We start from the raw sequence: 27,395 nt of genomic DNA on the forward strand, positions 1-27,395 counted from the left end.
CATGCGCCGTCAGGGTTAAAGGGGTATTCCCATCTTAGACAATGGGGGCATATCGCTAGGATATGCCCCCATTGTCCGATAGGTGCAGGTCCCACCACTGGGACCCGCAACTATATTGAGAACGGAGTGGGGAGAGCTGTGGCTGGAGGACCCCAGATTTCCCCTGGTCCGTCCACCACCAAGCGCTAATCCCCGCCTCTCCCATAGAAATTAAAGGGTTTCTACCACTTAGGTGTCACATATTTGGCTGTCAGACACTAGCGATCCGCTAGTGTCTGCTCTGGCCAACCATCCTAATATAATTGCTTTTGGGGCGGTGGTTTGGCTAAAAAAACTACTTTTATTAATATGCTAATGAGCCTCTAGGTGCTATGGGGGCGTCATTAGCACCTAGAGGCTCCGTCTACCTTCAGAAACGGCCGCCGCCGAGCGCGTCCCTCCAGCCCGCCCATCTCCTCCTGAATGCGATCCTCGTATGTATTCTGCGCATGCGCAGTGAATGTCTGACCGCTTCCTTGCTCAGACATCTCCACTGCGCCTGCGCGATGACGCCATAGTGCTCCGAGGACAGGCGCAGTGGAGATGTCTGAGCAGGGAAGCTGTCAGACATTTACTGCGCATGCGCAGAATACATACGAGGATCGCATTCAGGAGGAGATGGGCGGGCTGGAGGGACGCGCTGGGGGCGGCAGTTTCTAAAGGTAGACGGAGCCTCTAGGTGCTAATGACGCCCCCATAGCACCTAGAGGCTCATTAGCATATTAATAAAAGTAGTTTTTTTAGCCAAACCACCGCCCCAAAAGCAATTATATTAGGATGGTTGGCCAGAGCAGACACTAGCGGATCGCTAGTGTCTGACAGCCAAATATGTGACGCCTAAGTGGTAGAAACCCTTTAATGGGAGCACACTGCGCAAGCGAGGCCCATACTCTCATTCATTTCTATGGGGCAGACGGCTATAGCCGAGCCAGCGCTCGGCTATTTTCGGCGGCCCCATAGAAATGAATGGAGGGCGGCTGCGCATGCGCAGTGCGCTCTCCTTCACTTTCGGGGCTCAGTTGTAAATATAGGTGCAATGGGACCTCCACCTATAAGACAATGGTGGCATATCCTAGCGATTTGTCCCCATTTTCTGAGATGAGAAAACCCTTTTAAGGAGATCTGACTGTCTTTTCTCCTTACCCTCACACTGCGCACGCGTGGATTGTGAAATCTCCTTTTGCTCCCAGCTCCCATCCGGGGGTGGGTGGTGGGTGTAGTATATTGGGGGGCATAACCCTAACCCTAGTGAGGGTAAGGAGATTTCACAATCTGCGCGTGCGCAGTGTGAGGGTATGGAGAAAAGTCCGTCAGATCTCCTTACCCCTGAGGGCGCACGTGCGGTGTCCGTGAGTCAGCGCTCCCTGTAATTTTACCTTACATGTGCCATGGTAGTGCGCTTGCGCTGAGGCGCACACCCCCAAAGTCACGAGGGGTAAGGTATTTTCACGAAGTAAGGATTTTTGTTAGAACACCGGCATTCCTAACGGACAGAAGAATATATTTTTCTTCAACATCAGAAGAGGACGACTAAAGGCCTCATATTTACAGCTTTTTGTGGAAATGCTCTTTAATTTAACCTCTTAAGGACAGTTTTGGCCATAATGTCTTTCAAATCTGACACAAGTTGAACGCTTTTACTTATCCAAGTACTTCCCAGACCGCTTTCTCAGGACACATTGTACATCATGTTAGTGGTACATTTTAGTCATGTTTTGGGTTTACTTACGCAAATTAGTGTATAACCACCGTTTCCCATGTTTCAAAATTTTAGACATTTTCTGAATTTGGGACTTTGGATTGAAATGACTATATATAAGAAACCAAACATAATTCAGCACATTTTCACCAAGTACTCAAAATGATATTCGGGGAGTTTATTAACCCTTTAGGATGTAGTGATGGTTTTGACACCACAGCTGTTTCAAAGACTTTATTAATGTTTGAACTAGAGATGTTGCGATACCAAATTTTTTATTCGGTTTCGATACCATAAAAAAGTATTGCGAAACTCAATACCATTCGATACCACGCAAAAAAAATAAACCAAAAAAGCCACGTGCATTCCGAATTTTGAAAAATGGCGAATCGCACAGTTTTTATTTATTTTTTCTGTTCACCGCATAGATTTTTTAAAAATATTGTAATAGTTTGGACTTTTCTGACGTGGCGATATGTAATATGTTTATTTATTGTTTATACATTTTATATGTGAAATTGGGAAAGGGGGTGATTCATACTTAATATTTTTATTTTATTTATTTTTTTACACTTTTTATTTAATAACTATTTTACCCCTTAGGGGCCAGAACCTGGGATTTTTTTCATCCCTTGTCCTATTCACTCTGATAAAGCTCTATCAGGGTGACTAGGACCTCACACTGTCCCTGCTGCTCTGTGCTCTGTGCACATAGCATCAGGGAGCTTACCATGGCAGCCAGGGCTTCAGGAGCGTCCTGGCTGCCATGGTAACCGATCGGAGCCCCAGGATTACACTGCTGGGGCTCTGATCAGAAGCTGCCACTGCACCACCAATGAGGAGGAGGAGAGGGGACCCTGTGGCCACTGCCACCATTGATTTTAATACTGGGGGGAGGGGGCACTGTGCCAATGATTTTAATGGGGTGGGGCGCACTGCACCACCAATGATAATTAGCCCTTAATACAGGAGGCGGGTACTGGCAGATCAGCGGCAGTTAACCCCTCAGGTGCCGCACCTGAGAGGTTAAATGCCGCTGATTGCAGCTCCCTGTCAGGGGCAGGGTGCCGGCAATGCGATTATGCTGCCGGCACCTGCCTCCTGTATTATGTGTTAAATACTTATTTATATGAGTCCAGACTAAGTATTAGGCTACACAGAGCGGTGCCCAGCGATGTCCCAGCACTTACTAGTATTCCTGGGCGCCGCTCCGTTCGCCCGCCGTGCCCCATTACTGTCTCCTCTCCTGCTCCATATGCCAATTACTATCGAAGCAATGGGGAGGAGACATCAGCTTCTCTAGTGGGCGTTCCTTCTCCCTGGCCAATCGCAGCGAAGCTGATGTCTCCTCCCATCGCTCAGATAGTAATTAGCATATGGAGCAGGAGAGGAGACAGTAATGGGGCACTGCGGGCGAACGGAGCAGCGCCCAGTTATAATGGTTAGTGCTGGGACATTGCTGGGCGCCGCTCTGTGTAGTAAAAGTCCTATCATTGGTGGCGCAGTGCGCCCGCCCCTACTCCGCCCCTCTCTCAGTTCATTGGTGGCAGCAGCAGCACTGGGGGGAAGGAGAGACTGCTTCCTTCTCCCCTGTGCTGCTGAGGGAACATGAGCGCGCTGACAGCAGCCCGCTCATGTTCTGAGATACTAGAAAGCTGAATTATAGAAAGCTGAATTATACTAGATATGTATGTGCACATGTAGAAATAAATCATTTACTAGCCACCTCCCTAAACCAGCCCCTAACTGCCGACCACCTCCCTAAACCAGCCCCTAACTGCCGACCACCTCCCTAAAACAGCCCCTATCTACTGACCACCTCCCTAAAAGTTACTATCTACTGACCACCTACCTAGAACAGTTTCTATCTACTGACTACCTACCTAGAACAGTTTCTATCTACTGACCACCTACCTAGAACAGTTCCTATCTACTGACAACATCCCTAAAACATTCTCAAATTGCCTCCCCTTATGCAGCCCCTCTCTACAGTCAGGTCCATAAATATTGGGACACCGACACAATTCTAACATGTTTGGCTCTATACACCACCACAATGGATTTGAAATGAAACGAACAAGATGAGCTTTACCTGCAGACTGTCAGCTTTACCTGCAGACTGTCAGCTTTACCTGCAGACTGTCAGCTTTACCCGCAGACTGTCAGCTTTACCCGCAGACTGTCAGCTTTACCTGCAGACTGTCAGCTTTACCCGCAGACTGTCAGCTTTACCCGCAGACTGTCAGCTTTACCCGCAGACTGTCAGCTTTACCCGCAGACTGTCAGCTTTACCCGCAGACTGTCAGCTTTACCCGCAGACTGTCAGCTTTACCCGCAGACTGTCAGCTTTACCCGCAGACTGTCAGCTTTACCCGCAGACTGTCAGCTTTACCCGCAGACTGTCAGCTTTACCTGCAGACTGTCGGCTTTACCTGCAGACTGTCAGCTTTACCTGCAGACTGTCAGCTGTAATGTGAGGGTATTTACATCCAAATCAGGTGAACGGTGCAGGAATTACAGCAGTTTGCATCTGTGCCTCCCACTTGTTAAGGGACCAGAAGTAATGGGACAATTGTCTTCTCAGCTGTTCCATGGCCGGTGTGTGTTATTCCCTCATTATCCCAATTACAATGAGCAGATAAAAGGTCCAGAGGTCATTTCACGTCTGCTATTTGCATTTGGAATCTGTTGCTGTCAACTCTCAAGATAAGATCCAAAGAGCTGTCACTATCAGTGAAGCCATCAGTCTGCAGGTAAAGCACATCTTGTTAGTTTCATTTCAAATCCATTGTGGTGGTATATAGAGCCAAACATGTTAGAATTGTGTCCATGTCCCAATATTTATGGACCTGACTAAACAGCCTCAATCTGCTAACCACCACCCTAAAACATTCAATCTACTAACTACCTACATAAAAGAGACTATCTACTGACTACCTATCTAAAACAGCCCCTATCTACTGACCACCTCCCTAAAATTGCCAGCAGAGATCAGAGACCTCACCCTGACCATATCCCGGGGTAAATCCCTGACTAGCACTTTCCATTTGGATCATTATCATACCGCTTTATCCTCCATCACATTCCTCGGCAAGACTTACAATGTGTCTCACCTCACTCATAATAATGGTTCCGTCTATGGCTAGCTTCAGGTCACTCAGGCTGCTCCTTACTATCGAGATGACCTTTTGCATGCGATGTATTTCTTGATGAAGAAATATGTTCATTGGGCTGAGCGCTTCAGTCTTCTCCAGCTGTGCTTTCACCATAATGGAGCAATAATATAGAAAATTTCATTTTTTTGGTATTGTATATACAAACCTGACTTTACATCTGCAAATATGGTTTCTGCATATGACCTTTCTCTAAAGATCATATTTTCCTAGCAACCAATAGAATATTTGTAGACTGTTCATGCTGCAAAGGTTATAAAGCTGAACCTGTATGACTGTGTATGTGTATTCTGATCACATTACATTATATGTCTCGTTATTGCAGGTGGCAAAAGACAGATAATGGAAGTAAACGGCTACACGTTCCTTTCTCACTTTATAAATGTTTCCGCCAACACAAAGCAGAAACATTATATTGTGCCTAAAGGAAAATACAGCCCTCACCTCTCTCTTCCCACATTGGGGTCCCTGGTGTAAATTCAGTGAAGGGGCAGCATCTGTCCGGAGACTGCATGTGTTACCCAGTACTCTGGTTTACCCCTACGCCCCAAAACAGCACGAAAAGTGTTAGGAGGCTGCTCACGAGTTCACAGACACCATGAATGATGACTGGACCAGCTCCAATCTCCTAAATGTATAATTTACCACTTCTGTGCTGATGACACTACAACATGGTGAAAACTGGGGTCTGCCCTGTCTTTCAAACTGCACATCCAAGCCCTTACGCCCTCCTGCTTGCCTCTAACCTTTTACATATCTGCTCTTTCCTTAAAGGGCTGTACAAGATAATTAAAACATTTGAGCAATGTCCTGAGATGCTGTAAAATAAAAAAAATCACACGCTCAACTTTTCCTCTGATCCCATTTTCTGTGCCAACAGTCTGATCCTTCTCTCGCAGTATGTGCAGGTATACAGCATGAGACCACCAAGAAGAGTGCTCTGTGGGTCTACGGTAGGTCTCAGGTCGCCCTCCAATCCGTCCTCAACACCTCTCCCCCTCACTGACTTCCTGCCCTGCAAATTCACTTCAGAATACTAACCGTAAACTACAAGACCATCCAACATCTGTCTGCTCCTCACATGTCTGACCTGATCTCCCAATACATCCCCACACATCATCTCTGATCCTCCCAGGATCTCCTTTGCTCTCTTCTTGTCTGCTCCTCACACAATAGTCTACATTTCTCACATGCAACCCCCACACTCTAGAACTTGCTACCCCAACACGTCAGACTCTGCCCTAACGTCCAAACCTTCAAAAGCAACCTCAAAACCCACCTTGTAAGGAAAGCTACAACCTACAATAGGCATGCTGCCACTACTCTGCCATATGAGCAGCCTCTACCCTCACCAACTGACTCCCTTTTACACGGTGAGCCCTCAGGGGCAGGCTCACTGTCCTTTTTGTATTACATTATGTATGTGAACCCTTTTCATATGTACAGCGTAATGTACAGTTGTGTTCAAAATAATAGCAGTGTGTTTAAAAAAGTGAAGAAAGCTCAAAATCCTTCTAATAGCTTTTATTTCCATCCACACAAATGCATTGGGAACACTACACATTCTATTCCAAATCAAAACATGAAGAAAAATATATACAATTTGTGTTGTTCCTCTAAAACAATTGAAGAAAAATGAATATTAGACTGTTCAAAAAAATAGCAGTGTTTGTATTATTCTTTACATTCACTATATAAACTGAGAAATGTCTGAAGCTTTTCTTTCCTCTGAATTCCGTCACTGATATTTCGTTGTATAACCGCTGTCTCTGAGACCTGCTGGACGTCTGTGCTGCTCGGAGTCACCACCTTCTGCCCCTGTGACCAGGTTCTCCAGCCCAGGAGGATCGGACCACATTCCACAGGTCTTCTCTATTTCTTGGTTTTGCCTCAGAAACTGCATTTTTGATGTCACACCACAAGTTTTCTATTGGATTAAGATCCGGGGATCGGGCCGGCCGCTCCATAACGTCAATCTTGTTGGTCTGGAGCCAAGATGTTGCCCATTTACTGGTGTGTTTGGGGTCGTTGTCTTGTTGGAACACGCATTTCAAAGGCATTTCCTCTTCAGCATAAGGCAGCAGGACCTCTTCCAGTATTCTGATGGATTCAGACTGATCCGTGATCCCTGGTCTGCGATAAATAGGCCCCACACCGTAGTCTGAGAGACATCCCCATATCATGATGCTTGTCCACCATGCTTCACTGTCTTCACAGTGCACTGTGGCTGGAATACAGTGTTTGGGGGTCGTCTGACAAACTGTCTCCGGCCACTAGACCCCAAAAGACCAATCAGTCCACAGAATGTCTCTTTAGGCCGTCACTGTGCTCTTTGGCAGATTGTAACCTCTTCAGCACATGTCTATATTCCAGCAGTAGGACTTTGCGGGGGCTTCTTGCAGATCGCTCGGCCTCACATAGGCGTCTTCTCATTGTAACAGGACTCACAGAGAACTTTACACCTTCTTTCATCTTCCTGGAGCTGATTGTTGGCCGAGTCCTTGCCATTTTGGCTATTCTTCTATCCATTTGAATGGCAGTTTTTTGCTTTCTTCCACGTCTTTCAGGTTTTGGTTGCCATTTTAAAGCATTTGCGATCATTTTAGCTGAGCACCCTATCATTTTCTGCACTTCTTTATATGTTTTCCCCTCTCCAATCAATTTTTTTATCAAGGTACGCTGTTCTTCTGAACAATGTCTGGAACGACCCACTTTCCTCAGAATTTCAGAGAGAAATGCATTGTAACCAGCAGGTACAAGATTTGCTGCCTTCTTTCCTTAAATAAGGGCAATAATCACTACCTGTTTCTCAAAGAATGAATGACCTCACTCATTGAACTCCACACTGCTATTATTTTGAACATGCCCCTTTCAATAAGTGATTGAATTACAGAGAATCAGCAGCATTCATGTCATGACTGTTGGATTTCTATTACTCTACTACACCTGCTAGTCAATTATTTGCCATGTGGAAATATAACTTCTACCAAAAGCAGTGATTGATCAGGTTAGTGATGTCTGACTGCTATTATTTTGAACACAACTGTACATGTAATGGTATGAATTATAATAATAGTTTGATCCCTACAATAAGTAGAAATAAAATGTTTGCACTTTTGTGAAGAATGAGGGTTAGCAGTAACTCGCCTCATGAGGACCATAATCCGGTGGCAGCTTCTCCAACATTTCTTCAGCTATCCGATAGACAATGGCTTCTCGACTCTCCCCCACTCCCCTGCGGCTTTCCTGTGGCTGGATCTTGGCTATGGCTTCCAGGATGCTGGCAGCTGCATTACTCTGATATCTGTGATACATGAGCAGTAGAGGGATGTGGAACAACGGCACATATCTGATTATATCCACTCTCCTGACGTGTGTTTTAGTAATTACTTGCACTCTATGGAGCCTAATACAACTATAGCTTCTTACGTAATATCAGCATTGGGGTGCAAACCAAACACTTGTGGGGAGTCAACCGCTGGCAGAGACTGGATGTAATTCAGATACTGGTCCACGGTCTTATACTGAGGGATCTTATATCCGTTATAGAAACCGAAGGTTGGATCAAATATCTTCTCACTGAGCCAGACCTAGAACACAGTAATATATGACATACAGTAAATGTCTCTATGAATGTCCAGATATAACAGTAAATGTCTCTATCAATGTCCCGATATAGCAATAAATGTCTCTATCAATGTCCGGATATAGCAATAAATGTCTCTATCAATGTCCGGATATAACAGTAAATGTCTCTATCAATGTCCGGATATAACAATAAATGTCTCTATCAATGTCCGGATATAACAGTAAATGTCTCTATCAATGTCCGGATAGAACAGTAAATGTCTCTATCAATGTCCGGATAGAACAGTAAATGTCTCTATCAATGTCCGGATAGAACAGTAAATGTCTCTATCAATGTCCGGATAGAACAGTAAATGTCTCTATCACTGTCCGGATATAACAGTAAATGTCTCTATCAATGTCCGGATAGAACAGTAAATGTCTCTATCACTGTCCGGATAGAACAGTAAATGTCTCTAGCAATGTCCGGATAGAACAGTAAATGTCTCTATCACTGTCCGGATATAACAGTAAATGTCTCTATCAATGTCCGGATAGAACAGTAAATGTCTCTATCAATGTCCGGATAGAACAGTAAATGTCTCTATCAATGTCCGGATAGAACAGTAAATGTCTCTATCACTGTCCGGATAGAACAGTAAATGTCTCTATCAATGTCCGGATAGAACAGTAAATGTCTCTATCACTGTCCGGATAGAACAGTAAATGTCTCTAGCAATGTCCGGATAGAACAGTAAATGTCTCTATCACTGTCCGGATATAACAGTAAATGTCTCTATCAATGTCCGGATAGAACAGTAAATGTCTCTATCAATGTCCGGATAGAACAGTAAATGTCTCTATCAATGTCCGGATAGAACAGTAAATGTCTCTATCAATGTCCGGATAGAACAGTAAATGTCTCTATCACTGTCCGGATAGAACAGTAAATGTCTCTATCAATGTCCGGATAGAACAGTAAATGTCTCTATCACTGTCCGGATAGAACAGTAAATGTCTCTATCACTGTCCGGATATAACAGTAAATGTCTCTATCAATGTCCGGATAGAACAGTAAATGTCTATCACTGTCCGGATAGAACAGTAAATGTCTCTATCACTGTCCGGATATAACGGTAAATGTCTCTATCAATGTCCGGATAGAACAGTAAATGTCTATCACTGTCCGGATAGAACAGTAAATGTCTCTATCACTGTCCGGATATAACAGTAAATGTCTCTATCAATGTCCGGATATAACAGTAAATGAGACACATTTATTAAGACCTGTGTTTTAGACATCAGTCTTAATCAGCCCTATACCGGGCAGTGGATCGGCCAGAGTTATGAAGAGGCGCTGGCAGATCCACCACCGCATCTAAATGTAAGATATCTTCTGAGCTGTGTTACATTTAGACCATTTTTTATGCCTAAAACAACCGTAGAAAATGGTAAATGAGACGAGTCTTCGGCCCCTTTACTCGGGACATAAGTCTTCAGCCCCTTTACTCAGGACATAAGTCTTTAGCCCCTTTACTCAGGTCTTAGGGTTGTATTAAGACAGACTTACACTGCATGATATTGCAGCCGATTGTTAGGGAGAAAGCGTTCCTCCTCGACAGTCTGCTGCTCATTAAGTAAAGAAGAAGTTCTACATTTACATGCAGCGATCTCCTCCATAGTATAAGGCCCAGGGGTCCATAGTGCTATCGCTCGTCCTCATACAGCTGCAGTGTTTCTGGGTGGCAGCTCACGGTTTGCACCGCACAATCTGCTGCCCGGAAATGATCATTTAAGAGCCTTTGTGAACAACAGGATCACCCGATGAACGAGCATTTTGCTTGGTCATTGGGTGATGCGCAGAGCATTTAGACGGGCAGATTGTCAGGAACGAGTATAATCTGCCCAATATTTGTGCAGTGTAAATCCACCTACGGACCTGGAGTCATTAGCGATGAGCTGCCTGTGTAACAGATGCAGCCGAACGTGCTCTTTCATCGGGCAATAGCAATTTTTAAGCAAGTTAAAAAAAAACTGTTTGCCGGCGGCAGACCATGCTGTCTAATCACAGTCTGCTGCTGGCAAATCACGATTCGGTATGGGGGCGAATGACTGTGGAGGAGATCGCTGTATGTAATAGCAGCGGTCTCCTCCACTAACGAGTGCTTCCTTCCCGACAATTGTCAGCCGCTTTTGCTGCTCTGATACCAGCCTTAGTTGAAGCCCCTTTGGCAGTAATTGCAGCCTCCAGTTTTCTTGATGATGCCACAAGGTTTCCAGATTCTCTCGAGCTCAGTTGGATGGGGGATGTTGGTGGACGGCCATTTTCAGGTCTCTCCAGAGATGTTCCATTGGGTTCAGGGCTCTGGCTGGGCCCCTCAAGGACATTTATAGAGTTGTCCCTAAGCCGCTTCTGTGTTGTCTTGGCTGTGTGCTTAGGGTCACTGTCTTGTTGGAAGGTGAACCTTCGGACCAGTCTCAGGTCCAGAGCTCTGGATCAGGTTTTCATTATGAATATCTCTGTACTTTGCTCCATTCAGCTTCCCCTCCACCTTGACCAGTCTCACTGTCTCCCAGCATAATGCTGCCACCACCATGCTTCACTGTAGGGATGGTATTGGGCAGGTGATGAGCGGCACCTGGTCTCCCCCAGACAGGATGCTGCCACCAAGATTCACTGTAGGGATGGTATTGGGCAGGTGATGAGCGGCACCTGGTCTCCCCCAGACAGGATGCTGCCACCAAGATTCACTGTAGGGATGGTATTGGGCAGGTGATGAGCGGCGCCTGGTCTCCTCCAGACAGGATGCTGCCACCACCCTGCTTCACTGTAGAGATGGTATTGGGCAGGAGATGAGCAGCGCCTGGTCTCCTCCAGACAGGATGCTGCCACCACCCTGCTTCACTGTAGGGATGGTATTGGGCAGGTGATGAGCGGCGCCTGGTCTCCTCCAGACATGATGCTGCCACCACCATGCTTCACTGTAGGGATGGTCTTGGGCAGGAGATGAGCGGCGCCTGGTCTCCTCCAGACATGATGCTGCCACCACCATGCTTCACTGTAGGGATGGTATTGGGCAGGAGATGAGCAGCGCCTGGTCTCCTCCAGACAGGATGCTGCCACCACCATACTTCACTGTAGGGATGGTATTGGGCAGGAGATGAGCGGCGCCTGATTTCCTCCAGACATGATGCTGCTACCACCAGGCTTCACTGTAGGGATGGTATTGGGCAGGAGATGAGCGGCACCTGGTTTCCTCCAGACATGATGCTGCCACCACCATGCTTCACTGTAGGGATGGTATTGGGCAGGAGATGAGCAGCGCCTGGTCTCCTCCAGACAGGATGCTGCCACCACCATACTTCACTGTAGGGATGGTATTGGGCAGGAGATGAGCGGCACCTGGTCTCCTCCAGACATGATGCTGCCACCACCATGCTTCACTGTAGGGATGGTATTGGGCAGGAGATGAGCAGCGCCTGGTTTTCTCCAGACATGATGCTGCCACCACCATGCTTCACTGTAGGGATGGTATTGGGCAGGAGATGAGCAGCGCCTGGTTTCCTCCAGACATGATGCTGCCACCACCATGCTTCACTGTAGGGATAGTATTGGGCAGGAGATGAGCAGCGCCTGGTCTCCTCCAGACAGGATGCTGCCACCATCATACTTCACTGTAGGGATGGTATTGGGCAGGAGATGAGCGGCGCCTGATTTCTTCCAGACGTGATGCTGCCACCAAGCTTCACTGTAGGGATGGTATTGGGCAGGTGATGAGCGGCGCCTGGTTTCTTCCAGATACAACACTTTTAATTGAGGCCGGAAAGTTCCATCTTGGTTTCATCAGAGCAGAGAATCTTGTTTCTCACAGTCTGAGGTTCTTTATGTGATTTTCTACAAACTCCAGGCGGCTTTCATGTGTCTGTTACTGAGGAGAGACTTGTTTCTGGCCGCTCGGCCCATAACCCAGATTAGTGGAGGCTGCAGTGATGATTGACCTTACGGAAGTTTCTCCCATCTTCAGACAGGATATCTAGAGCTCGGCCAGAGTGACCATTGGGTTCTTGGTCACCTCTCTTACCAAGGCCCTTCTCCACCGATTACTTAGTTTGGAGGGCGGCAGCTCTAAGAAGAGTCCTGGTTCTTCTTCCATGTAGGAATTATGGAGGCCGCTGTGCTCTTGGGAACTTTCAGTGCAGCAGAAATGTTTTTGTCCTCTTCTCCAGAGCTGAGCCTCCACACAATCCTGTCTCTGAGCTCTACAGGCAGTTCTTTCCTCCTCATGTCTTGGTGTTTGCTCTGATGCATTGTCAGCTGTGAGATCTTATATGAACAAGGCTGTGTCTTTCCAAATCATCTCCAATCCACTGAATTTACCACAGGTGACTCCAATCAAAGTGTAGGAACATCTCAGAGATGATCCAAAGAGATGGGAGGAGCCAGAGCTAAATGTCAAGTGTCACAGCAAAGGGTCTGAATACTTCTGTCCAGGTGAAAAGTGCCGAATACTTATGTGAGGGCAAAATTTTCATTTTTAATAAACTTACAAAGATTTAAAAAAAAAATCTGTTTTCAATTTCTCATCATGGTGTATTGAGTGCAAAATGATAGGGGAAACTGGAATTTCTTTTTATTTTAGCAACATAACAAATATCTATCTAATTATGTTTCTATCCCATATCTTTCTATCTCCTATCTATCTATCTATCTATCTATCTATCTCATATTTATCTGTCTATCGATCCCTCCATCACAGGCTAATATAATATCTACATACCTTTGCAAAGCAGTTGAGGAGACGTTTATCATATTCATCGGTGATGTGGCCTCCATATAGCACTTCTCCAATCATGTATCTGACACTGCCCCATGATACACCCTACAAATGTGAAGTGTGAAATGCATCAGACAGTTGACTAGAGGTGGATGCAGAGAGACTGATTTGGCTGCTGATGGGACATACAGGCTAATGTAACGCCCTGCATTGCCTGTACTGGAAGAGCAGAGTAGTGGAAACAAATATTGGGGATTTTGAGGCACATCCGGTGCAGCGTAGAGAGCAGTAACATTCACAGCCACCGCACACTGGCGCTTCAATAAACTCAACACAAGCAAGTGACATCATCAAGATAATCCACGCCCCCTTCCTGATAATCCACACCCCTTTTCCAGTAAGCCACACCCCCTGTGAGCTTGTCACAGTGGATTTTTCTACAACCTGATGCACTTGTTTTTGCAAAAAAACAACAACACAAGAATGCTTCTGTTTTTGCATTTCCGTCAGCTGTAACTTTTCATTTTTCTGACCTTACCTTGCTTTTTCACAGGATGAGCAGCAGGTTTCTTAGGCCTGATTCTGGCAGTACCTTAGAGTTTAATATATAACTGTGACAGAATTTTGTGCAATAAGGCTCATCTTAAACCATGTTTTTTCCCAGAGAAGCCACTCCCCTTTCATGTTAAGCCACGCCCCCTCAGAGGATGCGCTGCAGTGGATTATCCTTACTGGTTTACTTGATTCATAAAAAGGTCTAAAATAAGACGCACCAAAATTCAGGTACTGCCACAAATAGTAAATGTGGGCCAATGTGTCCACAGTGTGGCTGGGATGTCGCTGATTTGGTGCACATGCTATAGGACTGTCCAAACATGTTTTTTCCCCAGCCCGTGCCCCGACCACCACAACATTTTTTCACATGTCGGACAACCTCTACTTCCTTTCGTAATGCGTCTCCAGCTTCTGTGTGCCTCTGCAGTAACAGACCCAGTGCAGTCATATCTCGTCTATCTGTCCCCTACATTTTATAATATATCATGTATTCGGCGGAGGTGGGGACACAATGAAGGGGTTTGCTTGTTGTCCGTTACTATGGAGACACATAGGTTTGCAGAGTAGCTCTAGACACATAACATTAGGAAAATTTTAATAAACACAATTTTCAAAGTTGCTTCTTTTTTTTCTTTGCACTAAATCAATAAAAAAAATATGTTGCAAAACTGGACATTCCATCCTCACATAATGGGAGGGTCGTGGGCTTGTATGTTTTTTTTTATCCTGGGATTTTATTTTTGCTCATTTTGGAACATGGTACACGGACAAACTTACTTTCCTGACGCCACTTTCATCCAGATGATTCTGCACGAACTCAATGCTTGCTGTGAAGTCTGCAGAGCTGAACTCATATGGAATATTCCAGCCTAGAGGACCGTATTTGCGCCTTTCCTGACAAACACAAGTTCAGATTTAGTCACTGAAAACCACAAAACGCCTCAAGACTGCCAAACGGTGTCAGTGACGACAGGTCACACCTGGGGCACACATCTCCCAGTGGCATTATCAGACACGGCGTTTCTTCCTTTCTTGTGTATGCTGCGTGCATTGTATTCGGCCTCACTAGTCTGTGTCAGGCACAATTTCACACCCCTTCTAACTGCTAGAACATTAAAGTCTGATGTTACTGCTGTGTGTCCGAGAACTCAATGTGCAGCACCTACACCAAATGCCATACACATGGGGCCATTTTTTTACATAATGGCAGACACAAGATAAAGTCTGTGCTGCTTTTGTTGACAGCAGAACCGAATTACTGTGCACTGTTTAAAAAGGCTCTGTCAACGGGATCAACCCTTTTAAACCAGGCATATAGCCTTGAAGGGTTGATCCAGCTGAGTAAAATGATACTTGTATTATTTGTCACTTTTGTCACTTGCCAAGCTGCGTTGATGAATAGTGCGAACACAGTGGTGACATCACTGAACCGTAAGTGCCATCGGTTTCATCTGCAGTCAACTCCTGGTTTAATAGGGTTGATCCTGGTGACACAGCCTTTTTAATCCATGGCAATAAGGGTCCATTCACACGTCCGTAGTGCATTGCGGATCCGCAAATTGCTGGCACCCCCATAGAAATGCCTATTCTTGTCTACAATTGTGGACAAGAATAGGACATGCTCTATTTTTTTCCGGAGCTGCGGACCGGAAGATCGGAGCCGCGCTCCGGAAATGCGGATGCGGAGAGCACATAGTGTGCTCTCTGCATCTATTCAGTCCCCATAGAGAATGAATAGGTTCGCACCCGTTCCGCACAATTGCAGACAACACTTGCGGACGTGTGAATTGAGCCTTAGGGTCCATTCACACGTCCGTATGTGTTTTGTGGATCCGCAAAACACGGACACTGGCAATGTGCGTTGCACATGTTGCGGACCGCACATCGCCGGCACTCTCATAGAAAATGCCTTTTCTTGTCCGCAATTGTGGACAGCACATTCCGGCCCCATTGAAAATGAATAGGTCCACACCTGTTCCGCAAAATTGCGGAACGGATGGGGACCCATTTTGCGGACGTGTGAATGGATCCAAATTCACAGTTTCCTTTCCTGAAGAGTATTCCCTGTCATGCAGTTACACATGGTGCAGAGCGGACCATGCTTGTATGGATGTCCTATAACCTGCACAGCAGAGTGTAGAAATGCTACGGTGTACAGCAGTGGTTTCCACATGAGGTTGCTGCTGGCGTCCAGTAAATCCTGACTGATGCTGGTAAATGTCCTCTTCAGTCCGGCCCGCATACCCTGGGGAGGTTCATTGGTAAATCTGACAGATGTCTGTAGGGAAACATGAGATTGTCATCTGTCGAGGCATGTAGACCTTAGCATTTTATTTTTTTTACTGCTCAGTTAAATCTAAAATAAAAAAGTGGTCACACATTTTGCATATAGCCTTGATTAGAAAGCTCCTGTCATTCTGCGCACACAGCTGTTATGCTGACCTATGTATCTCCACGGTCACCGACTACAAACACTGTATGTATTCTGATCCTGCAAGTCTGATGCGTTACCATCTTCTTCTCTACTGGCTGCCATTTATTTCCCTGTGCACACAGCACCCACCTGGCTGCTCCTCCCCCACACACATCAGGCCCAAGGGCTGATGCACATGACCGTATGTATTTTGAGGTCCGCAGAAAATACGGATGGCGTCCGTGTGCATTCTGTATTCTGCATAACAGAACAGCTGGCCCCTGATAGAACAGTCCTATCCTTGTCCGTAATGCGTTGGTCTCCTGATGAACCGAATGTTTCAGAGAAACGCGTCTGGACTAAGTTCGGCATTCCTGGGACATATGACATGTGCTCCTCTTGCATGTTGGTGATCAGAATTGACGCCATCTGATATAATAGGAGCATATGTGTAATATGTGCGATAATATAATTAAATTTTTCATTTATAATCTGACCACTGACAATCAACACCGGACAGCAGTTATAATAGGTCTTTTCTTGGGTGGCGGTATCTATCCCTTGTCAGGGACATATAGGGTTAATTAGGAGGTTCCTGACACAGGATCGCCCTCGACCACTCCGTTTTGGTAGGCAGGGCCATTTCCTTCCCTTCATAGCCTACCCGGCACATCATTGAATTACTTAGAATCATTATTAGTAAAGGTTACGTTTTACGTTACGTTCTGTGATAATATGCTTAATTAGATTACACTAGTGACTGACTTGGACTTCTGTGATTTGTCCGTTATGCAGACAATAATAGGACATGTTCTATTTTTTTGCGGAAAGGACATACGGGCCTACGGAAATGGAATGCACATGGAGTAGATCCGTTTTTTGGGAACAGACACAGAAATAAAATATGTTCTTGTGCATGAGACCTAAATCACGTCTGTGCCAGTGTTTCACCATGAAGATGTTTGTGAAGGGTCTGTGTTTGGTCTGTTTGTCATCCGTATTAGGGCTCATGCACACGATCGTAGTCGGCTGGTGCCCATACTGCAGCACGCAAACAGCGGGTCCGCAATATACAGGCACCAGCCGTTTGTGCACCACATCACGGATGCAGACCAAATCACTTCAATGGATCCACAATCCGGAAGGTGTGGTGCGGAACGGAGGCAGGGAACCCCACGGAGTGCTTTTCTGTCTGTGGTTTTCTTGCTTCCGCACAGCAAAAAAAATAAATAGAACATGTTCTATTTTCTTGCAGTGCAGACGGATCAGGGACCCATTCAAGTTGAATGATCTGCAGCCGTCTGTGGCAGCCACACGGATTGTACCCGTGCATTGGGGACCGCAATTTGTGGTCTCAAATGCACGGAAGGGGCGGCACACGCCCATGGGCCCTTACACGTACACTGATAGGCTGAAAATCAGCTTCCAGAGCATAGTGAAAATCACAGACAGAACAGGAATGCCACACATGTTCTGTTGGTGGTTTTCACAGACCCGTAGACTTCAATGGTCATGTTTCGTTCGATTATGAACCAAAGTAGTGCACGTCTCACTGATGAGAGAATAGACATATTAAAGTCATTGGATCTGTGTTGTTCGTGGAGAACATGGACATAATGTGTCGGTGATTCCTTGACATGTGAATAAGCCCTAAATGCTATAGGACTTCCTAGTGGGAAAACTCCAACATCTCACTATTGATGAGATTGTGCGATTATTTCACATTTGGCTTTGTTTCTGTAATAAACCCACAATGTGCACACAGGACGGAGGCAGTCGGCAGGATGCATACCTGCAGTAAAGTTACGGGGAACTGTCTGTGCGGCTCCGTCGTCATCCACACCCTGAACGTCTCATGGACGGCTGACGAGCTTTCTATGGTGTCTAGCAATTTCTCCATAAATTCCAGACCCAGGTGACAGTTTTGGAGCAGGACCCATCCTCCCTGTGTTACAGGGGACAAAGCATCTGTCAGAAGAAAATCACTGCAAGACTTTCCTTGAGAATGTGAGATAAGTTTTCTGGCTTTCGCCTGCAGTGTAAAGAATGGACGTTTTCATCCAGGTTTATAAGTACTGTACAACCTTTTCCATTCATCTATATTAGATATACAAATATTCTCTGCTGTATGTGCGATCTCCACTCTCAGTGTAGGGATTCTGCAGACGGAGCTGGGATGCGGTCATGGCTTACCTACACAGATTGCAGAGACTACAGTCTTCTCAATGTCAAGCATGTTTAATTCTGCAGTGATTTCACGATAAACAAGGCTTTGTGTTAATACAGCCTCACTGAAATCACTTCCGAATTACCAGTAATTAGAAAATACCTTCATGTGCAAAAGGCCTAAGGGAGTGTCCCTACAAAGTGACATCTGTAAGACCAGGAAAGTGCTTCATCGCTGATACCTTGCTTCCGCCCTATCACAGGAGAACTGCTGCAGATACAAATAAAACCGTGGCCGTACACTATAGGAAAAAGCACCAGCAGTGTATAATGTGATGGAAAAATAAATCCCGCCAGCAAATGAAGCAATTGTCACGATGGGGAGTGGGGGAAAAAGGGTAAAAGGGAATCAATATAATAAATAAGGGAGACTGACAGAGACACCACATTCAGCCAGGGAGCAAAGCTCCTACACAGACTGACAACCAACAAACTATGACCTCGGGCTCCAACACACCAATATATAATCACCACACCACTAGTGATTAACCCCGTGCCAACCAAAACAGGGAAAACACCATATAAAAGGAAAGTGCACGTGCAAACACAACCACAAGCAACGAGTCTGCACGGCAATCGCGTCACGGTCAAACACTAAAATGACCGTGACAGCAATATGGAGAATAACAACACATTAGTAAGCGTGTTAACTTTCTCTACATGAGAAACACCATTTGCTGAAGTCAGAGGCCCCTTTTACTCATCGTGATATCCTGTCACAAAAAACACTGAAAAGTAATGGAAGGTGTAGGCATAACACAACTAGTTTAGTTAAGGCATCTAGTTAAGCATGTGTGTTAAAGGGATTCTGTCACCAGTTTCTGACCCCCACATTCAAAAATATGGTTATGTGCATGGAGCTCTTGTGATTCCTAATGTGGTCTTATAAGCTAAATCTGCAGGCTCATTTAGTGTAAAAAACGTTTTATCTAACCTGTCATTCATCTCACTAAGGTGCCCAGGGGGATGCTCATGTCTTCCAGATGCCGCCCGCACCCGCCGTCGTTCGCGCCCAGCTCCTCCTTTGCTGTCATCAGCGCCGCCGAGTCAGAATCCTTTGCTACTCCTCCGGCTCTCCCTCACTCCCCCCTCCTTCTTCTCTAACATCCCGCGCGTGCGCACAGGCTTGTGCCTGATGCGCCCGTGCGGACTTCTCCTTTCGGCTTCATTGAGCGAAGTGCCCATGCGCCGGCACTTCGCTCAACCTCCCGATGACCAGAACACTGGCGCCAGTTATCATTTCTACATTTATATCTTTGCTTTTTTCACCTCTAGTGAATATTGGTACAGGAGGGGGAGGGGTAATCATTTACTGACAGCTGTATGCACACTTATACATACAATGCCATCAGTCACTGATAACCCCGCCCTCCTGTACCAATACGTATTCACGGAAGGTGAAAAAAGTAGATAAATGTATAAATTACTGATTTTATTGAATCTTTTCCCGGAAAAAAAAAATCTAATATATATATAGTGATGAAGTGCACAGTAGAGGTATGGTGGGGATGTGTATTTCACCTGGAGGTTCAGTTAAGCTTGGTGAGATACTGAACTCCAGTAATGGTGCTGCTTCAGCGAGGCATAGTTGCTGGAGATTGTTTTGTTTAAAGTCGTATGGGCCGGATTTCTTTGGACTGGGAGACAGGTTGGTGGTGGGAGTCCCTCAGTCCACTACAGATATTCCCTTCAGCTGAGGAGAGCCCTGCTGGGCTGTAATCAAGGAGGGATAAGACATGTGTATGACTGCGGAGAGGAAGTGACCCTACAGAGAGGGTTGGAGACCCTGTGTGTGAATTGCGCTTATTTCAGGTAAGTCAGGGAGAAGAGCTCTGTATTAGCTAGAGCCCAGACGGGCAGGTGTTTATTTTGGTGTATGTTTGGTGTGTGCTGGTGCTGAAGTGCCAGAATAAAGCACCGTTTGGACTTGAACCCCGTTGTCAGAGAAGAAATCTGTGATTGCGACCCCCTGTGAGAAAGAGATCCCTTACAATATATACACACACACATCTATATCTATACATCAATCCGCTCAGTTTCTCCTGTTCTACAGCATGGTGCTTTCACATTGCATTGCATTTTGTGATGACAGGTCCTCTTTAGCCAAAAATGACTGATACCAGGGAGCAATAGATTGCAGCTAAGATGCACTTTGCTATTTGGGACATGGAAGAGTTAAGAGCATTAGCTACAGGCTGGTATGTGATTTATACTGCTGAGAAGCCCCGGTGTATATAATGTAATAATTGCGGCCACGCTCATATACGTTATATGTGCAGAAAATTCCCAATGATATTAAATATTTCCCCGCTGAGAAGTCGTGTCACTTAGAAGCAATGCAATAACATGTAATGCGTGGGTGAGGTATGTTCTCATCTGTATGACGTCCGCAGCCTCAGCTGTTTGCTCTGCTTCCATATCGCAGATAACACTTTCCATCTGGCTGTTCGTAGTATCCATTCCTCTCCACTATGCCGCTTGTTGACAACCAGACTTAGCAGAGCTCAATTTGCCATTGATCTGTTTTTGTTGTTCACACTCATAACCTCAATGTAGATAAATAGCTCTGCTACATCTGCACAGAGTGCTGGTGCTGGTGTGACCTTGTCTTATGTGGCACACGCTCACCTGCTGCATAGACATCTGGAGAAGCCTGCATGCGTGGAAGCCTTGTCCAGGTCCCATTGATACGGCCCTACATTCTTTATTAGAGAAGTGGTTAATATATATGAGAATACTGCACAAAGGATGAAAAAACTGAAATGTGAGGAGGAGAACGTCCCTGACACTGGGGCAGCTGCCGTACATTATATCCCCCCTCGCTCCTAGCCTTGCCTGCAGTGTACCTTATGTATCACCCCTTTGAATTACAACTCATAGATCATGTGCATAGATTGTTCCCTGATTGGTGTTATGAAACCATTTCCGCTAGCACTGTACACGTGTACATCTCTCTGTGTGCACTTAGTATGGGATCTGCTTATTGTACAGGCTTTTATGTGAACATTTTCTTCACTGAAGATAAAACAAATCTGAATCTGTATATGTGTTGGAGACCCCAGACATGTTGGACCATGTGGCGTCCAGCGCATGCTCTGCTCTGTGCAGAAGGGCCTGTGTTACTGTATAGATGAGGCTACAGAAGCTGCGTCCCTGTGTATCACACCCATGTCTGCCCCTTCTACTGTGCATTATAGGAAGCTTCACCCGCCCATGATGCAGGCTTTTATGAAGGTTTACATCTTTACATCTGATATGAGCAGTTCCACCCCGCAATACTCACTAAGCTTTAGCTTCTTGGCAAGTGCATAAATTTGATTTGTGGGGTCCGATCCGACAGAAAGGAGGCCGATGAGTGGAGTACGAGTGTCGCTTTCTTCCCAAGTGCTTGCAAGGTTGAGAACATCGGATTCTGTGTACTTCACATGTAGGGAATCGCTAATGTATTTCCGAGCTTGAAATAGAGTGCGATCCGGACACCAAGACCTGTTCGACGAAAAGATACCCGATTACATCCAGTGACGTCTAGGATTTCTTGCATGTGGTTAAATTAGGTCCCATTCTGTAAATGATATATGACTGGAGCCTGCCGATGTCACATCACCCTGTACTCATGATCGGGGGGCTCATCCACTCTTGTGTAAATAGGATGTAATGCTCCGTAACTTTCTAACATTCTTTGTGTCTCAGTTCATCACCATTTTCATGATCTCTGCTTGCTGTCATTAACAGCGAACATTTGTGTTTCTATAAGAGGGTAAAACTGTTCCTATCATAGTCCTGCTTTCTAGTCCCACGTCTCTCCTCCTCCTTGTATCCGCTGACGGTGGGGGAATGAGATGTATGACATGGTGCCCTTCAGATGAATGAGTGACCAGGGAATACAAGACTCCGCATTCTAGGTGTAAGAGGGGTCCCAAGCACGGGCTGACCTCAATGGTGTCCACATGCCTTACCTGTGTTTGTATGTAATTCGAGGAAGAAACACACTATACAGGGGAGACAACAGGAATGACCACTGCCTCACCTCGCTGCAAAATACCTATTTTACCATGCACCATCACTACTTTCACAAGTACCTGCCATGTACCAGCACCACCACAAGTTACAGCCACACCGCACCCACGGGGGACACAGCTACGCTGCCCTTTAAGAGCTGTTAGGTGTACTTGTCTTTTGTATGATTTGGTGCTGGCCAAATGACAAGTAGTGTGACGTATGGTTAACATATGCATTCGAAAAATCGGAACAGGTACTTTATAAATATGATGCGCTTTCTGGCCACCATATTTTGTAATGTATTTAAACCAGACAGGTGGAATACATACTTTGCTAAATCCCCCCCCCTTTCCCAATAAAGCTGTCAATCTCCCTTCACACAATATATCCTAAAAGTGGTGTAGATGAAAGGGAATTGTCTGACTGCCATATGAATGATCAGACCCACAGGCATCAGGAGAAGATGGAAAGTCCAGAAGACATGAAATCTAATCCCAGCTAAGCAGCTTTATTCCGATATACATTAAAAACATGGTGGTCTGAATCCATAAGCAGGTAATTAGCCTATCCTCGTGTTATGGGCTTTTAGAATTAGATTTTATCGCTGCATATTTTAAAACTATCTGCCTGCAGCCACCACTAGGGGGCAGCTCAGTGCATAGTAATTTATACTGCTACCATTGTACTCAATAGAAGCTGTAAAATAGCTTTGCACTGAGCTAGCCCTAGTGGTGGTTGCAGGAAAATAGATCTATGTCAGGAAGCAGGAAAAGGAGTTCAGTTCAGGTCCAGCGCAGTGACTTAGTCCCAACAGTTGGGACTAAGACAGTGTACAGAGCCAGAAGACAGCTCCGTCCACTGTATACAGTGTGACCTCCCATTCACGTTATATGAGAAATGCACCAAGTGGAACCCGGGGCGCACGTCTCAGGCAAACAGGATCTGTCAATCCCAAGTCAATGTATCCAAACAATCAGCACAAGACACAAACTTCAATATAAATAGATCCATACAATGAAATCATACCTATCGCACCAAGTCCTTAGATAGAGTAGCACAACAGTCCTGAAATCTTCAGAAGCAGTTTGCCACAGAGGTAGATGAGGTGTGCAACACCCACCTTCCACATTTCAAGAGACGGCCTCCTTTCTCAAGCATAGGGATGGAGTCTCTTGAAACGTTGCAGGTGGCGTGTTGCACACCTCATCCACCTCTGTGGCAAACTGCTGACGACGATTTCGGGACTGTTGTGCTACTCTATCTAAGGACTTAGTGTGAAGGATATGACCACCCATTCACGGCCACTAGACAGTGCATGAGCAGTCTGCTTCAGGCTCCATATACTGTCTTAGTTCCAGCAAGGATTCTGAAATCAGCTGATCGGTGCCGAGTCCTCTCTATTATGTGCACATGTACGCCAATCCCATATTTGTATTTGAGCACAGCTTTGACTGTTAACAGCGGGGGGAATGGGGGGGGCAGTCGGAGAATAAAAAAAATAGTAATTTGGACTCCTTATTGGCAGTACCACTCCTGGAGAGCACCCGACAGTTTAGGGAGGGTGATGAGGGACTGATGGTGCCCCTTCATCCCTTCCCAGGTTATAAGCAGGCCCCTGCCTCTTCTTATGGCCCGGTGGGCAATAATTGGTTAATAGGAGTGGGAGTGGGGCGGAAGGATTAAATGAACAGTGGTGTGGCTAAGGAGCAGGAAGGGGAGGGGGCAATGGCAGGCGATATATACGCCCCCCCCCCCCCCTGCTCCTGCCTCTTCCTCTGTTCGGCGAAGGCAAGCTGGCCCACCCTCCCTCCCCTGTTATGGTTTTTGTTTGTCTTGTGTTTGGATGGTCATGTTGTCTTTCCTTTTTCGAGGTTCCTGAGTTGGTGCGGAATTCGGAAGTCACAGCTGGCGGCAATGTAGAGAACAGGAGCATGATGGGAGCAGATTTGGCGCACGTGCCCTCTGGTGTCCAGGGGTTGGCACACCGCACCGAAGGAGTGGTGCGAGGAGGAGTTTAAATTTGCCTTTATAATGTGAGCTGTGGCCGACAATCACCCAGTAAAAGAGAGTTGAAACAGTTGAGCGGTGTCCGTGTCCTTTGTTTTAGGATAAGTATATAATGGGGGCCTGAAGGTATGTTTTATCCTTCCTAACCCCTTTTTTCCTGAATACCAACAGTCTGATAATACCATGGTGGCAGATTCTCTGCCTGGTCTTGAACACAGGAGCTGCTGTCTGGGAGGCAGAAATCTTACCGGTTCAGCCACAGGCTTACTTGTAGTAGATGGAAGGATTTTCTCTGACTCTTCCTTTGCACAATGTACTGATATGTACAGATAAATCTCTATATATACCAGGACATTTTTTTAAAGGGATTCTGTCACCTCCCCTAACCCAAAAAACGATTTTAAAGCAGCCATGCAGCACAGCTTACCTGGATTAGGCTGTGCTCTTTTATCTTGTAATCCGTCCAGCAGTTTCTGCAAAAAACTACTTTTATTGATATGCAAATGTGTCCTGAAGGTGCCCAGAGGGGCGTTTTGTTCCCCTTAGTGAGCCCAGTACCGCCCCTCTTTCAGTGCCCAGCCCGCCTTCCTTGCACTGTCTAACCGCCCCCAGCCTGCCACAGCCTCTCCTCCCCCTCCCTCACGCCGAACGAACTTTCGAACAGGCGCAGTACCCACTGAGGGCTGCGCCTGTGCGATCAGCAGGAGACTGAGGGCAGGAGCTTCATCCTCGTCACTGGGCATGCGCCGAGCCCAGTGACGTCCGATGCTCGCTCTTCCCTCAATCAGGACACATTTGCATATCAATAAAAGTTGTTTTTTGCAGAATCTGCTGGACGGATTACAAGATAAAAGAGCACAGCCTAATCCAGGTAAGCTGTGCTTCATGGCTGCTTTAAAATAGTTTTTTGGGTTAGGGGAGGTGTCAGAATCCCTTTAAGATAATAGCAAAAGTATATTTTATTTAGTAATTACCAAAAAATGTAATGGCGCAAAATAAATTACAATATGCATTTGTATGTATTTATATATTTAGCCATATACTGTAGGTGCTCAATTCTGACCTTTGCTCTGGGGCCCTATGATTTTCATGATTTCTCTGCACGCCTATGCCAGGAGTAATAACGGTAGAACTATTCGTACCTTATAAGTAAGAGTCTATGGAAACTATCCAGGGAATTATTGTAGCCTTCAGGAATGATTTCCTCTTCAGGGGTGTCACGGTCAAACCAAATCTTCCAACCCTTTTCATTGCGGGTCACCTGCCAATTACACAGCGTGTTAAGGGTTCGCAATGCAGCCCTTAGGATACCTGCACACATTGTGGATTACATGGGAAGTTACTTGGGATTTCTGTGCAGAAAAAAAACTGTGTAAGGCCTCATGCACACAAACGTATTTTCTTTCCGTGTCCGTTCCGTTCCGGACCATATAAGGAACCATTCATTTCACTGGGTCCGCAAAAAACCCGGAAGTTACTCCGTCTGAATTCCGTTTCTGTATTTCCGTTCCGCAAAACAATAGAACATGTCCTATTATTTTCTGCATTACGGACAAGGATAGGACTGTTCTATGAAGGGCCAGCTGTTCGGTTCCGCAAAATACGGAATGCACAAGGATGTTATCCGTATTTTTTGCGGACCGCAACATACATATGGTCGTATGCATGAGCCCTAATACAGTACCAGCAAAGTTAGTACAATTTACCCAATCTCAGGTACACATTGCACGTGTAGAAACCGACCTTGTGTAGAGAAGTTTTCCCCATAGACTTCAATGGGGTTGTTAAAAAAGGATTTTTTTTTGTGAAACTCACCTGTAAAATCTTTTTCTCGTCTTTTCCATTGGGGGACACAGACCATAGGTATAGCCTAGGTCATTACTAGGAGGAGACACTATGCAAACAAAAAAACCGAAACCTTGGAAGCCGCCAGACCTTTACGAGGCCCTTCTGGAATCACGAAAAGGGAATCCGTACGGCAGAAAGAGGCAGTAACCGACAGGTACACACGCAGAGCCCGGACAACGTCCAGGGAATGGAGAGCGCGCTCCTTGCGGTTCGCCGGAGATGGACAAAAAGAGGGAAGGGCTATATCTGCATTAAGGTGGAAGGCGGAGACCATCTTGGGCAAAAATGGAGGGACCGGGCGCAGCACCGCCTTATCCTGATGGAAGACCAAAAAGGGCTCCCTACAGGAAAGCGCGGCCAGCTCCGATACCCTCCTGATCGAGGTGATCGCCACCAAAAAGACCACCTTCCAGGTGAGACGATTCAAAGAAACCTCCCTCAAAGGTTCAAAGGGAGCCGCCTGGAGGGAAGACAGAACCAAGTTCAAGTCCCAGGGGGGCTGGGGAGGAACATACGGAGGGACCGAATGTGCCACCCCTTGTAGGAAAGTCCTCACTGGACCGAGCAGAGCCAGGGATCGCTGAAAGAAAATGGCCAGAGCAGAGACCTGACCCTTCAGAGAGCTCAACGACATCCCCATCTCAAGACCCGACTGGAGAAAGGAGAGGACCACCGGAACCGAGAAACAAAGGGGAAAAACGCCCAGTTTCTCACAAAAGGCAAGAAAGGCCTTCCAGGTACGATAGTATATACGGGATGAAACTGGTTTTCTGGCCTTGATCATGGTCTTCACCACAGAGTCCGAGAAGCCCCTCTTCTTCAGGATGGCGGTCTCAACAGCCACGCCGTCAAACGCAGCGACCGTAAATTCTGATGGAAGAGCGGTCCTTGAAACATTAGATCCTCCCTGAGAGGAAGAGTCCACGGCACGTCTGCCAGCATCCGAGTGACGTCCGAGAACCAGGCGTGGCGCGGCCAATCGGGGGCGATGAGAATGGTCGGAATCCCTTCCAACGTGATCTTGCGAAAGGACCTTCGGTAGCAGAGGCAGAGGCGGAAAGACATAAAGGAGAGGGAAGCCTCGCCACGGAGAC

General features: G+C 46.2%; 1 protein-coding gene across 1 annotated transcript in view; it reads right to left on the bottom strand.

The window, feature by feature from the left end:
- DNAH8 (dynein axonemal heavy chain 8) overlaps positions 1-27,395 on the bottom strand; it is a 478,630-nt gene that overhangs the window by 8,833 nt on the left and 442,402 nt on the right. The window contains exons 81-91 of the mRNA XM_044291082.1: positions 25,596-25,714; positions 21,731-21,933; positions 21,076-21,149; positions 18,014-18,166; positions 15,931-16,086; positions 14,586-14,702; positions 13,257-13,358; positions 8,341-8,501; positions 8,055-8,215; positions 6,474-6,476; positions 4,852-4,997 (exon numbers count right to left, since the gene is read on the bottom strand). Coding sequence (XP_044147017.1) covers positions 4,852-4,997; positions 6,474-6,476; positions 8,055-8,215; positions 8,341-8,501; positions 13,257-13,358; positions 14,586-14,702; positions 15,931-16,086; positions 18,014-18,166; positions 21,076-21,149; positions 21,731-21,933; positions 25,596-25,714 — 1,395 coding nt within the window. The remainder of the gene's footprint in view (positions 1-4,851; positions 4,998-6,473; positions 6,477-8,054; positions 8,216-8,340; positions 8,502-13,256; positions 13,359-14,585; positions 14,703-15,930; positions 16,087-18,013; positions 18,167-21,075; positions 21,150-21,730; positions 21,934-25,595; positions 25,715-27,395) is intronic.

This window comes from Bufo gargarizans, chromosome 4 (genome assembly GCF_014858855.1).
Source record: "Bufo gargarizans isolate SCDJY-AF-19 chromosome 4, ASM1485885v1, whole genome shotgun sequence".
NCBI lineage: Eukaryota > Metazoa > Chordata > Amphibia > Anura > Bufonidae > Bufo > Bufo gargarizans.